Source organism: Phaseolus vulgaris, unplaced genomic scaffold (assembly GCF_000499845.2).
Source record: "Phaseolus vulgaris cultivar G19833 unplaced genomic scaffold, P. vulgaris v2.0 scaffold_18, whole genome shotgun sequence".
In the NCBI taxonomy this organism is placed as follows: Eukaryota; Viridiplantae; Streptophyta; class Magnoliopsida; order Fabales; family Fabaceae; genus Phaseolus; species Phaseolus vulgaris.
In genome coordinates this window covers 401,538-419,937 of record NW_027174087.1, presented here as the reverse complement: position 1 = coordinate 419,937, position 18,400 = coordinate 401,538, and the positions used below count along the sequence as shown (strand labels likewise).

At 35.0% G+C, this 18,400-nt stretch overlaps 1 protein-coding gene across 1 annotated transcript; it reads left to right on the top strand.

Moving 5' to 3' along the window:
- Nucleotides 1-2,090: 2,090 nt before the first annotated feature.
- LOC137817174 (uncharacterized) lies at nt 2,091-2,492 on the top strand. The gene has a single exon (XM_068620423.1). It carries the CDS (start codon nt 2,091-2,093, stop codon nt 2,490-2,492), a length of 402 nt encoding a protein of 133 aa, XP_068476524.1.
- The last annotated feature ends 15,908 nt before the right edge of the window (nt 2,493-18,400 follow it).

Here is an 18,400-nt window from a genome sequence, read left to right as displayed (position 1 = left end):
TTTATTTTACAGTAGTTATTTATGTGAATAAGTTTGTAATTGACTTGACATTCAATCAGACAGAATAATCGAAGTCTCATTCAGATATTATTATGTATGTGAGAAATAACAAAAATTATGTAGTTGAATATATTTGTAGTTTTAGTTAAATATGTTTTTAATTGAGATGTTTTAGAAATCATTAGTTCATATGTATTTCAAATTTAGATGTAAATATTTATTTGAAATTCAAATTATAGTAATAAAATAATTATCTCATATTAAGTTATTTATATAATTTATTATTGCATTTTAGAAAAAATGATCAAATATAAGTTTTTATTCTGTTTGACATTATTTGAAATTATACATCTGAATATGTTTCTTGAAATTATTATTGTTAATATAAATTAATTTTTTTTTATTAATCAAAATTAATTAAATACATTATTTAAAATTAAAAATATTAATATTAATATAATAATAGAATTTATGTTATATTATTGATAATTGAATTCATAAATTAATATTTTTTTATTGAAAATCTGAATGAATTTTTGAAAGTGTTAATTAAAATCCATTTTAAATATAAAATAAAATTAATGTAATTATTATTTTTTATTAATTAGTAAGAATTCATTTTAATATTAGTAAGAACCCATTCAATATTTTTTCTGTTTAACTTTTATTTTTAGATTATTCTTTTATTTTTCAGATTGATTTGTTTACATAAGTAACTTTTGTTACATTTAATTATTTATAAAAAATATATTTATTTTATTTAAAAATAATATTTTGTATAAAATAGAAATATAAACTGTAGTTTTGTTGTTTTTTTAAGATGAATTAATTCTTATGCGTATTAAAATAATTATTATTGTACCTGTTTGGAGAAATGGGGCCCAGGCACGGTCGGTTGACGTAATGAGATTGCTGACGTGTCGATCTTCTTCTCCTTCGGTCGGTCGTTCCTTTTTGGTGTCTCCTTCAGTCGGTCGTTCCTTCTTGGTGTCTCCTTCGGTCGGGCGGGGGAGGGTACCTGCGAAGGCACTCCGACGCTCAAGTAAGTATGAGATTCTAAGCGCGGTTTCGTAAGTGAATGAAAACGTACCTTTCTCTGGCTTGAGCACAGTATTTATAGGATTGCCTAATGGGCTTTCTATCCCTTGGGCTCAGGGTGGTTATGGATATGTCATGCCAGTCGTACTCCGGAATACCCGGGGAACATATCTTCTTTAAACGCGTATTCCTTATTCTTCGGAGGTGTATCTTAACCACCTTAGCTTGTCACATAAATGCCCTTACATTTATTGTACATTCGGTCGGTCGGTCACGTGCATTCGTCCGGTACCTACCGGTACAATTATATATATATATATATATTAATTTAGATATTTAAGATATTATATACAAAATATTTTTTTTTAAATTAATACTTATGCGTATTAAAATACTTATTATATATATATATATATATTATACAGTTTAAAAAATTATTTTTAACGGGGTTATATTTGGCGTTACCGGCGGTTTTAACCCCCGTTAAGTGCGTTACCTGCGGTTTGGAAAACCTCAATGTCTTACTAGGGGTTTAGAAAACCTCAAGTAAATATGAGTCTTACTAGGGGTTTAGAAAAACCTCTACTATATTTGTGTTTTACTAGAGGTTATAGTAACCTCCATTAATAAACCCCTACTAAAATTAAAACTTTTTGTAGTGACCGTTAAAGATTTTTTTGTTTTTTTAAAGATTAATTAATACTTATGCATATTAACATAATTATTATACATATTAATTAGGATATGACAGTTTAAGATATGTGCTCTTGTAGTATTGGTTTGTATTGACACTTACTCGATGGTTCTGGATGAAAAGTTAAACATTACATAGATAACATTATGAATTTGACGAGGCATTTTGATAAGGCAGAAATGACAGATTTTGAGGAAACGGTTACAATTTATAACGATTTTGGTGAGACGAACATGAATTTAATTTCACAAATACAACAACAAATTAAAAACATACTCAAGGTGAATCAATGATGATCCTTTGTATGATTGGTTTTCGATTGAATTTGTTACGTACGATACGTAATACAACAAACTCTATGAGCAAGTTCCAACCACAAAAAGAACGTCACAGACAAGAATTGATGAAGTACTTGGTTAACACTGAAGAATGTTGTGATATTATTTGCATGGGACTAGAAGCCTTCCTTCAATTATGTCAACGAATTAAGGAAACTGGATTTGTTAAAGATGCATATCGATCAACTGTTGAAGAACAAGTTGCCAAATTTCTCCACATTATTGAGCATAATGTGAAGAATCAAAGTGTTTCATTCTTCTTCCATCGGTTTGGAGAAACAGTTTCCCATCACTTTCATAATGTTTTGAGTGCAATTTTAAGGTTGGAGGGAGAATTCTTAATTCGACCAAATGGTACTGTTGTAGAACTGCATGACCTTAAGAATAATCGATTTTACCCTTACTTTAAGGTTTGTTTATGACAACATTATTTTAAATTATATATAATTTTTATTTATTTTGTGTCTAAATAAAATTATTAAAATTGGTTTACATTAGGATTCTTTAGGGGCCATAAATGACAATCATGTAGTGTTAAGGTCTCACGTGTTGATGCACTGATGACTTTTTATGGCAAGTGCACCGCGTTTGTCAGAAGTAATAATTGTCCCTAAGGACGGATATCGATCCACAAGGAACAATGAATTATCGAGTACAATAATCGTTAAATATAACACAAAACAAAAAAAGAAGTTTTGAATTGATTATGTTGACACTGATCAATAAGACATCAAACAAAGAATTAGTTGCTTCAATTGGAAAAATAGGGATTAGGTTTCATCTCTCCCACTCTCATGTATTTTGATTAGCATGTGAATATTAAGTTCTTTGATTGAAATTGATGCCCGTAGAAAATTCATTTATATTGATCATTTGCATATAAAATCCTTAAGAATGTTTCCTAAATATCGACCCTTCGCATATTTATAAAAACAACTTAGAATCACACTCAGACGTTAATGGCAATTAACATTTCAAGTCTATCTCTAGCACTCAAATATGTTAAGTATTGTTGTTTAGGTCCGAACCCTAAAAATATCTCCCGGTCAGATTTAAGATTCCCAATTTGTCACGGAAAGTTAAAAGTAAAACAACAATACCAATAATCAATCAAAAACTAAATATTAATATATAAGATATCACCTCAATACATAAGAGTTTGAGCAGATTACTCTCAATCCCAAATGGTAGAATTAACCATGCAGACTTCTAGCACATTCCATTCTCCAAATTGGGTTACAATTCACTCTATGGTGTTTTCATCTCAATCTGGCACACTAGGGTTGAGCCTCTAGCCCCCTATTTAACCTAATTTTCTAGGGTTAGGTTACTTCATGTTTCGCGCCAGTGGGCTAAGTGATAAAACATAAAAAAAGGCTCAATCTTTCTCTGCATCTTTTTCTATTCCTGAGACCTTCCAACTTTCTCTTTTTAGCTCAAATTATTCTCCTTTACTCCAAATCTTCAATCCTCCCCTGAAAGTTGCAATTAAAACCAAATTTGGGAATATAATACTCTTATTCAAATAAAGAACATAAAAAATGTAAATGTATAAATTCATAAATTATGAATTATTTTATATGTAAATTAGCAATAAATCCTCATAAGTGCCTATATTTTAATATGAAATATTACTGAATTAGACACTTATCACTCTCCCCAACTTAGAATCTTGTTTGTCATCAAGCAAAGTAAATAAATATATTTGAATTTAAATATCAAACAGCTTAATTCACTAAACAACAGATCAAATTAGAAATTTATGATACTTCCAAATTCAAATATAGAAAAATATAGATACATTCAACTTCCAGGATCAAGTCAAAAAAAATAAACGACAATTCTTCGAGGAATATCTTCTCATGCTCACGTATAAGTGTTACTGTCTATTTTCACTAAATCATAACAAATCACAGTTGCTTTTCATTTCATCTTCAAATTACAAACATATTAGAAACATCAATCTTGAGGTCTTTTCCAGGGTTGTAATGAGGTTAAGCTTCCAAAACATATTGGTTTTTCTTTGATAACAAAATGCACATCTTAAAGAAGAAGAACATACCTACAATTCAATTATAGAGAACATATATGTTATCTTAAGAACCACTTTCTTTCGATGTCCTTGTTCCTCATTTTCTTTCCAACTTTTCATGATTTTCATGATGATTTTTTTTTAATTTCTTTTTCTTCCTCTATTTTTTTTATAATAGGAAAAGATTCTTTCTATTTTTAACTTTTTGAGCTTTCACAATCAGAACCAACCATTCCCTTTTTTATATGTATTGCATTTATGTTCTTCTTCCTTAAACATGACAAAGAGTAGGAAAATATATCATTAAAGGTTAAGGTGCAATATTAACAAACAAATTCTTGGCCCAAAGGGGGTATAAAAGAATTGGAATTCTAATATAAAGGTTGGCTTTTTGGCCCTGACTTCTAATTAACACATGCCTCAATCATTTTCATGCTCTTTTATGATGCAACAAAAATAAAAATTAAGCAACCGCAACTATCAATTCATCAGTAAAACTCTCAAAAATTGTTTAAGGTTCACACACTCACTTAGTTTAAATGGCCTCATTCCTTTTTGTCTTGCCATTCTCTGTCCTAATCAATCATCCTGGTAAATTTTCATGTATCATAATTTTAACTAAATTTGAATAGGGATTCAATCATATTTTCTTTTCTAACCTGTGTCTAATTCATCTTACTATATAATATTTAAACACAAATTCTCTTTTCCACAATTCAAAATTAATATTGTAGTTCCTTTTACTTGCAAACAATAAACTAGAAAACAAATAAATTAAAACAGAAATTTATTCAAGAAATTTAATTCAAACCTAAAACTAACAAATTAACAAAACAAAAAATTTATTCAAAATACAAAATAAGCAATTAAATCAAACTAAACAAATAAGCAAATAAACAGAAAATAGAAAAATAAAATAAAATAAAAAATAAACAAAAAATAAAATTCAAATAAATGAAAAGAAAAGAGAATTAGAAAGATAAAACCATATTTTTTTGTCAATCCTCTCTTCTTAAGAAGTCATCCGGTTTTTTGTTAAAATCTTTATCTACAGTCCTGCTTCATTAGCTGGATCTGCCCCCTGAATAATAGAACTTGTCCCCAAGTCAAAATACATAACTTGCAAAATGATTAGGAGACATAAGATTTTTTGTTTTTTGAAAAATAAAACCAACAAAGGTAACAAAACAAGCTAAAACTAAAACGTGGACTGGGTTGCCTCCTAGTAAGCGTTCATTTAACGTCATCTAGCTTGACGCCTGTTTATTTCAAGGTGAAAAACTCCCTTTGTTGCATCCTTTTGTACGCATTCTACCCCTGCCTTAAATTTTTTAAGACCATAAAAAAGATTTAAAGTTACCTCCTCATCTGCAGTTCTAACTTGAAGTTCTCCTTTGTCAACATCAATTATGACTCTAGCAGTCTCCATAAAGCGTCTTCCAAGTATCAAGGGAACCTCTTCATCTTCTTTCATGTCCATCACAACAAAATCCACAGGGAATGTGAATTTATCCACCTTGACGAGAACATCTTCAACCACACCATATGGATGCTTGGTTACTTGATCAACTAACTTTAAAGTCATCTAGGTGGGTTTAATCTGCAAATCACATATTTTCTTCAACATTGCCAAAGGAATTATATTTACGCTTGCTCCCAAATCCAATAAAGCATTGTCTACAAATAAAGCACCTATACACATGGGAAGGTTAAAACTGTTAGAATGTATGGCTTTAAACTAGAGGGGGGTGAATTGTTTAAAGGGGGTTTTCGCAAACATTTTAAGCTAGAATGAAATTCTTCGCAAGAAACCAGATTAGGAATTCAATTAGCCAAGAACAAAGCTCAAAAGAGTAAAGCACCAGAAAAACAATCGGTTGTTTCGTAGAAAAAAAATCGGTTGTTTCGCAAAAACAATTGGTTGTTTATACCAGTAAAAATAACAACAACTGAAATTAAAGAGTTTAAGGAAGAGAGAGATGCACAAACAGTTTATACTGATTCACTCTTAAACCAAGAGCTACATCCAGTTTCCCAGAAACCACTGGGAATCCACTAGGTAATCAAATCCAGATTACATACACACACCACCAAAGAAGTGACCTTGATCCCCTCAAGAAACACACTTCCTTTGGCTCAGCACACAAACACCAAGAATGTTGATCTTGTCAACCTCAAGAGCACACAACCCTTCTTGGCTTTACAACACCAGAATGTACACAATTTATATAACGAATTACACTGTTACAAAATCAACTAAAATCAATACAGAGTAATCCTATTCCACTTCTCTCTTGAATAACCAAAGCTCAAAGTGAAAACTCAAATGCTTGAAAGCTCTTTGAAAAACTCAAATATGTTTTTCTTTCTTGTTGTTTGTTATAAAACATTAACAAACTATTTATAATATTCAAATCTTGGTCAAAGCATTTAAAGCAGGAGCGTATTCGGTTATGAAATCATTTAAAGCTCACTTAACTAATAAAACTGAGTCTGTTAGGATTTCAAACAAACAATCAGTTGAAAGAGCGAATCAATCAGTTGTTTTGGTTTGACAACAAGTCAACCATCCAAAACATTTTCAAAACTCTTTCAAAAACACCTAAGTATAAAAGAATCGGTTGTTTTGACAAAACAACTGGTTGTTTTTCACTTAGTTTGAAAAACACTTTAAACTTAAAATATTTGAAAACACTTAAGCTTTAAATTCAACAAAGAGTGGATTACAAAGATAATCTACCCCAGATCCTACTCTAAAACACATCAACAACTTCAAGCAATTCCAGCCTCCCATCAAACACTAGGATTTGGATTCTTCAAAGCTTGAACACACTTGATTCAACAATCTCCCCCTATTTGATGAAGAAAAATCCCTGGTTGCTTGTGTTGGATATTATTGAATCTGAAGCAGTTCTTGCAAATCAAAGTTTAAGCAGTGTACAATATCTATGGGAGTAGGTTAGAGCAGTAAAACAAACTTATGTTTTGCTTAACCAAACAGCAGCCAAAACCAACCAAAATATCAGCAGCAAAGCAACAAAACATTAATCACTTAAACAAAATAGAGTTTTCAGAAATAAAGACAACACAACATAAAAATATCCCCCTATTTGTCTTCACAAATAGACTATAAGTAGAGATAAACCTTAAATTGTTCCAGATAAAACAGAATTTAAAAGAAAAGGCACTTAAACTGATACAAAGCAAAAACAATCGGTTGTTTCGAGCATTCAACCGGTTGTTTTTCTTCAGTCATCCTTTTCATATTGAAGCTCAAAGATCTGGTTCTGAATATCTTCAATCTGTTCATCCAGGGTCAGAAAACGAGTGTCCATGCTCTGGAATCTGTTGTCAATGCTCTGGAAATTGGTCACACAAAGATCATGGAGATTTCTTTGATTTTCAGCAAAGCCATCAAGCCTATTCACCATGTATCTTTCAAAAGAAGACATAGAAGGAATCTCATCCCCTTGATGTCCTGCGCTTGTTCCAGCATCAAAGTTAGTTGCAGGTTGTTCTTCATGTGGATATCCATATCAGCAGCTTGATCTTATTCATCAAAATCAGCAGCTGCAGCACTTGATGAACCACCATGATCACCATCTTTGCTCACCCATCTTCCACTTATTTTGGTGAATCCCATCTTGCTTAGAGAACCATTATTCATTTCTTGTGTTGATTTAACCAACTCAGAGGTCTCATCTTCAAGATTCACTTCAAAATAGAGCAAGAATTTAAAGATTAAAACAGCATAGGGATAGTGGTAGTCACTTAACCTCATGGATTTTTGCATATGTTCTTTGATGATATGAATCCAATTGAACTTGATCTTCTTCATGATGCAATAGATATATACAAGATCTTCTTCTGTTAAAACAGAATGGTTGCTCCCCCTTGGAGTTAGAATCCAAGTAACAATAAGAGCAAACACCCTTTCATCTTACTTCAACCCTCCAACAGAACAAGTTCTCACTTGGGCTTGTTGATTCTTCAAACAACTCTTGTAGTATTGGACTTTGTTGAAATCTTCCACAACTCCAAGATTTCCTTTGTTAATCCTTAGACCAACATACTTTAATCCAGTTACTGCAGCCCACACATCATGGGTAATCTCCATGTCTACACCTTTCACATGAGAAACAAGGTTGTTTCCTTCAAACTTAAGATTGGTGTAGAATACCCGAATTAAATCAGGGTATATATTTCCCTTCATCTCCAAGAATCTTCTTAGCAACTGATCCTTGAGAAGCTTTCTCACATTGTCAAGCTTTTGACTTTTCAGCCAATCAAAGGAAACAACTTTTGGGTTGTTGATCACCTTTGTGCTTGTCTCAAAACGATATCTCTCAATGAGCTCATTATCCCCTGAAAACCAACCCTCAAGTCTCCCTCCAGACCTTACAACTCTTGTTTTGATCCTTTTTTATGTAGGAGGAGTGGATTCCATGATAGCAGAAAAAAGAGGCAAAGGGTCACACACAAAGAGAGCAAGAGATGTTGCAAAAGATGGCTCAATTGATTGTTTTTTTAGAGAGAAAAACTGCACCAGATTTTATAGAATAACTGAACCCTACTTTGATTGCTTTTGACTTTTCAGCCAATCAAAGGAAACAACTTTTGGGTTGTTGATCACCTTTGTGCTTGTCACAAAACGATATCTCTCAATGAGCTCATTATCCCCTGAAAACTAGCCCTCAAGTCTCCCTCCAGACCTTACAACTCTTGTTTTGATCCTTTTTTATGTAGGAGGAGTGGATTCCATGATAGCAGAAAAAAGAGGCAAAGGGTCACACACAAAGAGAGCAAGAGATGTTGCAAGAGATGGCTCAATTGATTGTTTTTTTTTTAGAGAGAAAAACTGCACCAGATTTTATAGAATAACTGAACCCTACTGTAATTAATTGATATGAGTGGGTTTCAGTCTTCAAGAAGAAAAGACTGGACCAAGACCTGCACAGAAAACGTCAGAAAAGAGCATAAAACAACATGGTCATCACATGTGATCTTTGACTAGTCATAAAGGCTCTTGAATTTTCAAGAAATGGAATATATTCCTTTATGACATGTTGTAACTTCCTCCATAACACTATCAGACTTTCAAGACAACTTTATTGACTCAGAATCCTTTCATAATGAGATCGGTAACAATCAGAAAGAATAGAGGAATTAATTCAATTCTTTCACAGTGTTGTCAGAGAGGAAACAATCGGTTGTTTCGAGGAAACAATCGGTTGTTTCGAGGAAACAATCGCACTACAAAAAAACTTGTAAGTTGTGGCGGTTTTAATATGGCGGTTATTAAAAACCGCCATAATTATCCGTATATTATGACATCTTAATAACTATCACAATTCTCCTTCAAAATGCGTCATTTAGAAACGCCGCAAATTTCCTTTCATTCCCTCCATCATATTATTTTATTTCCCTCCCATAAAATTTCATTTCCCACACTTACTCAAAAATTTTCCTTTCCAAAATCTTATTTCCTCATTTCATTCTCCAAAATTTGCCAACCCCCTCTCCTTTCCCTAAACCCCTCCCCTCTCGCAAGCACAAACCCTCCTAAGAGAATGACCCTCCCTCTGATCCCAATCTCGTTGTCCCTTCCCCTCCTAAGTTCAAGAGCCCTTTGTCCCCGAGACCACCCTCTTCCAACCCTCTGAAGCGCAAGCTCGCCATCACCGCTGATGCCCCAACCAACAATTTACTCCCGGCGCCCTCCGATTCCGGTGTCAAGGTTGGTTTCTCTTATTAGGGTTTTCTACTTTCCAATGCCTTCTATCTAACTCCGATTTCTCTCTTCTTGCCTTTGTTGCAGGTTATTGTGAGGATGAGGCCGCTCTGTCCCAACAAGGACAAAGGAGATCCTACTGTTCAAAAGGTTTCCAATTCGTTGTCCATCAATGGCCATGATGTGAATGCAATAACAAGAATACATGATTCTTTGACATTCTTAGGAGCAACTTGAGTTGGTCATGAAATGGCACTTTACTTAGAATTGGATCAATGTTCTAACTCAAGAACTCACCAAGACTTTGCACCAAACCAAAGCTCATATGGAAGTCCATATATTGTCAAATGGAATCAAACAATAAGAATTGAAGAACAACAAATGGAACCGAACAGAATTTTTAAATAATGCTACTGCACCAAACAAAATTTGAAAACAAAGCTGGAAAACACAATTACAATCGGTGGAAATGAATGGAAAACACCTAAGCATGGAAACTACCGAATAAAATGAAAGGAATGAAGGAAGGAACACTTATGGAATGAAGCTTGCTGGATTTGAGACTTTGGAAGTTCAGTCACGCCACTTGGAGCCTTGTTCCAAGATAAGTGCAAGGTTGCCGCCACTTGAAGCTCACCATTGGCACACAAGATAAGGCAAAGGAAGAAGAAGACACAAGACTCACAATTTCTCTCTAAATTTGAGTATAGTCTCTCTACTCTAAATTCCAAATCTAAATTGTACAAGGGCAGCACCTTTATTTATAGCCTATAAGGTGCTGAAATGCAAAGCCAAATGTGCCTCAAATGAGACTCAAATTCGGCGCCAACTAGTGCATGAAGGAAGTGTGACTTTCCTTCCTAGTTTGGCACCTCCTAACTCCTATCTACTCTCCCCCTAGCATCCCTTACGACTTACACACCTATTTATTACATTCGCACCCCTACTCTACAAAAGAAATAAGAAGAGCCATCTTTTGATACTCTTGTCCCAAAGCTTTTGCCATGCTCCTAGTGATTCGTTGGGCTTGGGCCCCTTGTTGGGTTTGGGCTTCATGGGCTTGAGCATCCTCTACCTGGTTTCCATCATACTCCCCGGATTGGAGAGAATTCGTCCACGAATTTGGGAAACCTGCAGCAAAAGGAGTGAGATCAGTATTATTGAAAGAATTACTTCCAAGATAAGTAGTAGGCATATCTAACTCATAGGCATTATCATTAATCCTCTTGATGACTTGGAAAGGGCCATCACCACGAGGCATATGTTTGGACTTCCTTAGAGAAGGAAATCTATCCTTTCTTAAATGAAGCCAAACCCAATCGTCGGGCTCAAAGATTAATGCCTTTCTCCTTTGGTGTGCAGTGTCAGCATACTTACCAACTTTCTTCTCAATTTGTAACTTGATGCGGTTATGCAAATCCTTAATAAAAGAAGCCTTTTCAAAACCGTCCTTGCATAGAACCTCATCAAGTACAGGAATGGGAAGAAGATCTAGAGGTGTGAGGGGATTAAACCCATAAACAACCTCAAAAGGAGAATGGTTAGTGGTGGAATTTACTACCCTATTATAAGCAAACTCAACATGAGGTAGTAAATCCTCCCAAGCCCTTGGATTCCCGGAAATAAAGCATCGCAATAATTGACCCAAAGTTCTATTAACCACTTCAGTTTGACCATCAGTTTGAGGGTGGCAAGTAGTAGAAAACAGAAGTTTTGTGCCAAGTTTCCCCCCATAAGGTCCTCCAAAAGTTACTTAAGAACTTAGAATCCCTATCGGATACTATACTTCTAGGAAGTCCATGTAAACGAACAACTTCCTTGAAGAAGAGATTTGCAATATGGCATGCATCATCCACTTTGTGGCATGGAATAAAATGAGCCATTTTAGAAAAACGGTCCACTACCACAAAGATGGAATCCTTACCCTTCGATGTCTTGGGTAGTCCTAAGATAAAATCCATAGAAATATCAACCCAAGGCATTGTAGGGATAGGAAGAGGGGTATATAAACCATGGGGTTGGACCTTAGATTTAGCCTTCCTACATGCTATACATTTATCACAGAAGGTATGTACGGATTTGCGCATGTGAGGCCAAAAGAAATGTTCATGCAATGTTTCTAAAGTCTTAGCTACCCCAAAATGTCCCATAAGCCCACCCTCATGAGCCTCTCTAACAAGAGATTGTCTTATGGATCCTTCGGGAACACAAAGTCTTTTTCCTTTGAAAAGAAAACCATTATGTAAGAAAAAGTCTTTGTGACCACCCTTGGAACACTCTTGATAGATTAGAGAGAAATCTAAGTCATCATGATAAAGTTCCTTTATGTGATCAAATCCTAAATATTGAACATTCAAAACATTTAACAAGTTATATCTTCTTGAAAGAGCATCGACAACCACATTAATTTTACCTTGTTTATGTTTGATCACATAAGGAAATTGCTCAATAAACTCCACCCACTTAGCATGTCTCTTATTAAGGTTGCTTTGACTTTTCAAATATTTAAGGGACTCATGATCACTATGGATCACAAATTCCTTTGGAAAAAGATAGTGTTGCCAATTTTGCAAAGCTCTAACAAGAGCATAAAGTTCTTTATCATAAGTGGAGTAATTGAGATTATTCCCTTTGAGTTTCTCACTAAAATAAGCTATGGGGTGTCCTTCTTGAAGGAGAACGGCCCCAATGCCTATAATAGAGGCATCACACTTTCAAATGTCTTAGCAAAGTTAGGAAGGGCTAAAATGGGGGCTTTAGTTAATTTATCCTTCAAAGTTTGAAAAGCGTTTTCTTGCTCTTGTCCCCACTTAAAAACCACATCCTTCTTTACTGTGGCATTTAAAGGTGCGACAATTGTACTAAAGTCTTTCACAAACCGCCTATAAAAACTAGCAAGTCCATGAAAACTTCGTACTTCATTGACATTGGTGGGTGTAGGCCAATGTTGAATTGCTGCAACTTTTGTTTGATCTACATGCACCCCTTTATGACTTACCACAAACCCTAGGAAGTCTATATGATCTAATGCAAAGAAACATTTAGCATGATTAGCATACAATTTCTCCTTCCTAAGGGTTTCTAATACTTGTCTAACATGTGACTCATGATCTTCTAAAGACAAGCTATATATAAGAATATCATCAAAGTAAACCACAACAAACTTGCCAAGGAATGCTCTTAATACATGATGCATGAGTCGCATGAAGGTACTAGGAGCATTAGTCAAGCCAAAAGGCATGACTAACCACTCATATAAACCAAATTTGGTCTTAAAAGCGGTTTTCCATTCATCACCATGTTTAATTCGAATTTGATTGTAACCACTCTTAAGATCAATTTTGGAAAATATTTTAGACCCATGTAATTCATCCAACAAGTCATCTAACCTAGGAATGGGATGCCTATATTTGATGGTAATGTTATTTATAGTGCGACAATCCGTACACATCCTCCATGTCCCATCTTTTTTTGGGACAAGTATGACAGGCATAGCACATGGGCTCATGCTATCTTGTACCCACCCCTTAGCTAATAAATCCTCAACTTGTGTTTGAATTTCTTTGGTCTCTTGGGGATTGGTCCTATATGCAGGGCGATTTGGTAAAGAAACCCCAGGCATGAAGTCTATTTGGTGTTCAATCCCTCTTAGAGGTGGTAAACCTTTAGGAGGATCTTGAAACACATCTTCATATTCCTTTACCAAATGGTCCAAACATGTAGGACTATCCTTAGCCGACTCACAGTCAATAGGTCTAGGAATAGCTAAAAAAATAGGCTTGTGAGTAATTATTACCTTTTTGACTTGTTGGGTAGATATGAGAAGGCTTCTCTTGGAACTTTGTTTATCATTTTCTTTCTCTCTCTTTTCTCTCATTTTGACTTGGTCCTCATGCACTTCCTTTGGAGAGAGAGACTTAAGAATGACTTTGTGCCCATGGAAGTTAAAAGAAATTTTGTTGGTAAAGCCATCATGAAATTTTTTTCTATCAAATTGCCATGGCCTACCTAAAAGTATATGAGTAGCTTCCATTGGAACAACATCACACAAGACCTGATCTTTATATTTGCCAATGGAAAATGTAATGAGGACTTGCTTGTTCACCACTAACTCACCCACCTTACTCAACCATTGTAACTTGTAGGGCTTGGCATGAGAGATGGTAGGCAATCCAAGTTTGTCTACCACACTTGTGCTTGCAACATTAGCACAACTCCCCCCATCCACAATCAAAGAGCATACCCTATCATTAATAAGACACCTTGAATGAAAAATATTTTCTCTTTGAGTTTCATCTAAAGGTTTTAAAACTTGGCCAAGCATGCGTCTTATTACTAATAGGTCACCCTCATGAGGGCTTTCACTCTCACTCTCACTTGGGGATCTAGAAGGTGAGGAATGTCTAGAAGATTCGGACTCATGCTCACTACCACCTACCCCATCATGCATATACATAGTTCGTTTAGTAGGGCAATTAGAAGCAATATGTCCATAGCTTAAGCATTTAAAACACTTCTTACTAGACGATTTAGGTGGTGATTTAGACCTAGAATTGGAAGTGGAAGGCTTAGACTCTCTAGGTTTGAAAGTAGAGTCCTTAGAAGGGATATTTGAAAAAGAGTTATTTTTATTTTTCCAAGAAGAGTGGTAGTAGTTATCCTTAGAAGAATTTTTTAAAGCATTTTTCCTTGCAAGTTGATTTTCAATTTTACTAGCAAGGTGCACCACATTTTCCAAAGAAGAATATTCTTGTAACTCTACCACGTCTTGAATGTCCCTAGCCTAGCTATCTTAGCTTCCTCACTCTCATCCATATTAATTCGAATTAAAAGCGTGTCTAGTTGTTTAAAGTAATCATCCACACTTAGCGTGCCTTGATGAAACCTTTAGAGTTTCAACATTAGGTCTTTCCTAAAGTGTGGGGGTACGAATCTAGCGCGTAAACATGCTTTCAAATCGTTCCAAGAGACCACGGGCGGCCTCTTGTGTAGGTCAATGTCCATGAGATATTAATGCCACCATTGCATGACATAGTCCAAAAATTCTAAAGAAGCTAATCTAACCCTATGCTCATCTCTAACCCCATTTGCATAAAAAATTTGGTCAACCTTAGCCTCCCATCCTAAGTATACATTGGGATCACTTTCACCACTAAAACTAGGAAGTTTTACATTAGGAGAACAAGGGCCAGCCACATGTTGGCGCCTCTCTTCATGGTGATGATGCCTTGGTCGTGCATTGTCTTCATAATAACCATGAGAAGAATGGGAATGCCTTGAAGAATGCCGAAGAGGAGGAGGAGGTCTTCTCTCCCGGTTTTGATGGATTTCTTCACGGCTTAACTCCAAACTTTGGAGCCTTGCCTCCATTTGTCTTATCACATCAAGATAGTGAGCATTGGATTGCTTGGCATTCTTTAAGTCTTCAAAAAGGGCTGCCTTTTGAGGTGAGCGAGGTTTGGAGGATTCTCCACTAGAAAAATGAGCCATGATCAAAAAGTACAAAAAACAGAAACAAAACAGTGAAAGAAACTTGTTAGACAAATAAAGTGAGATATAGGTTGCTGGAAAAAAAATGCCCAAGAAAGTACTCAAGCCACTCCAAGAAAGTATTTTGTCCTCAACCAAAGCCTTTCTTGTGGAATGGAGGAGCTTCAAATGAAACAATGTCACAGCAAACCAACTTACTTAAGAACAAGTCTCCACAAAACTTTTAGAAGAACAAAAAGACAAGCAAGAAAAGGTATAAACAAGAAAAGCTAAACCAAAAACAGAAAGCAATGTATGACAAACTGGAAAAGAATATGAATGAAAGACAGGCAAGAAAATAAAGAACTCAATGAATAAAGAAGGCACACCAAAAGAGTCCTAAAGAAAAGTGCTAGAGTAGATTGAAGAAAACAGAAAACAGCTACTGGAAAAAAAAATTTAAATGCAAACTATGCTATGTTTACAGATTTAACTGGAATGATTGAGAGCGAACTGGAATGTGAAAAAATTAACCACAGAAACTTCAATGTCTTAACTCAATAATGGCACTGGAATGAGGTAAAAACAGTAATCCAATTGAGAGAAATAAATTTTCCAAAATTGCTGCCCAATTACCGTATTCTTTTCGGCAGTATTGTACACTTTCCGTATTTTATTTATCATTTTTTGTGTACTTGGAATTTTTGAGTAATTATTTTTTCTATGATTTTGTAACACTTTGAAGAATGTAAATCCAAATTTTCACAAATTTCCCATGAGCCAATTAATTGCAGTAAATTGAAAACAGTAGCATGTTTGTAAGAAAACAGAGGAGCCTATTTAGGAATGAAAAACAGTATGATGAACTAACAAAGACATAATGGAAAGTATGTAAAGGAACTTGTATAGAATGAGAATACAAGCATGAACTCAAATCTAAAAATGAAAATGCACAGAGGATCAAGCAATAAACTCAAAAACAGAAAGTAAACCAAAGCAAGAAACAAGCAAAGCAATAAAAGTACTACAAGAAGTAATGACATTTATGGAATAACATGACTAAGACAAAACTTGACATGATTACAAAATTAAAAGACATATCACAAGATATAACAACAAGTGAAAGGAAGCTTAAGGTCAGCTCTAGGAAGGAGAGTGCCATTCCAAAAGAGCAGCCATACTCATATGAACAATGAGTGCCATAATCCTTTTCACAAACACTTGGTGTAACAAAAGAAAAACAACAAGAAAACTCAAAATAAATCCTAAAACAGAATGGTAAACAACTTGAATTAAAGAGCTCTTGAAAGTAAAGTGCAATACAACTCAAAATTTAAGCAACAACAAGCCTAGACTCTAGACACCACATGATGTGAATGCAATAACAAGAATACATGATTCTTTGACATTCTTAGGAGCAACTTGAGTTGGTCATGAAATGGCACTTTACTTAGAATTGGATCAATGTTCTAACTCAAGAACTCACCAAGACTTTGCACCAAACCAAAGCTCATATGGAAGTCCATATATTGTCAAATGGAATCAAACAACAAGAATTGAAGAACAACAAATGGAACCGAACAGAATTTGAAAATAATGCTACTGCACCGAACAGAATTTGAAAACAAAGCTGGAAAACATAATTACAATCGGTGGAAATGAATGGAAAACACCTAAAGAAACTACCGAATAAAATGAAAGGAATGAAGGAAGGAACACTCATGGAATGAAGCTTGCTGGATTTGAGACTTTGGAAGTTCAGTCACGCCACTTGGAGCCTTGTTCCAAGATAAGTGCAAGGTTGCCGCCACTTGAAGCTCACCATTGGCACACAAGATAAGGCAAAGGAAGAAGAAGACACAAGACTCACAATTTCTCTCTAAATTTGAGTATAGTCTCTCTACTCTAAATTCCAAATCTAAATTGTACAAGGGCAGCACCTTTATTTATAGCCTATAAGGTGCTGAAATGCAAAGCCAAATGTGCCTCAAATGAGACTCAAATTCGGCGCCAACTAGTGCATGAAGGAAGTGTGACTTTCCTTCCTAGTTTGGCACCTCCTAACTCCTATCTACTCTCCCCCTAGCATCCCTTACGACTTACACACCTATTTATTACATTCGCACCCCTACTCTACAAAAGAAATAAGAAGAGCCCTCTTTTGATACTCTTGTCCCAAAGCTCTTGCCATGCTCCTAGTGATTCGTTGGGCTTGGGCCCCTTGTTGAGCTTGGGCTTCATGGGCTTGAGCATCCTCTACCTGGTTTCCATCAGGCCACAACTTCACCTTCGATTCCGTTGCTGAGCAGCGGCATGTGGACTGTGTGTTACGTTGTTGTTGCTTCAGTGTCGGTCTCCAAGCTCACTACAATTGCAACCTGGTCATCGTCATTGGAATGGCTTCTAGTAGGTGAGTTTCTTGAGAGAAAGAATAAAAGATGGGAGATGGTTCTGCACGTTGTCACGCACACCAGGTGTTTGGTCTTGTTTCATTGATTAGGTAACCATACTTTTTTTATATTCTTTATTATAGCTTATGATGGTACCATCTGTTTGTTTTCATAGTTTCTTCTTTCAATTTGCTTTCTTCTTTCAATTTGTCTTTAATAGTGTCTTTTTTATGAATTGGTATAGAAAAATGTTTATAATGTCTTTTTTATGAATTGGGAGGAAAAATTAAACTGATGGACTTTTTGGTCATTTCAACTGATCCTGACTCTGAATGTTTGAATTTTGTTTTATGTTTCGCAAGTGTGAATGGGTTATTGATGTGAATTTTGTTGTGGTTTAGGCGGTTGGGTTTGAGGGGGATGTGTAGAAGCAAGAGGATGCAGAGAGGGCAGTGGAATCAACCTTTAAGCATTTTGGAAGGATTGATATACTTGTGAATGTTGCGGCTAGGAACTTCCTATTGTCGACAGAGAATCTCTCCCCAAATGGCTTTTGAACAAGTTTTTTCTGTGTCGCCTCTTCTTTTCTTTCTTTTTTAAGGCAAATGATAATTGGGATATTGGTTAAAGTATTAAAAAGAAAAACAGTATATTGAAAAGTGTTATTAATAATATATGATTTCCAATGCATCTTCATGATTATGTTGA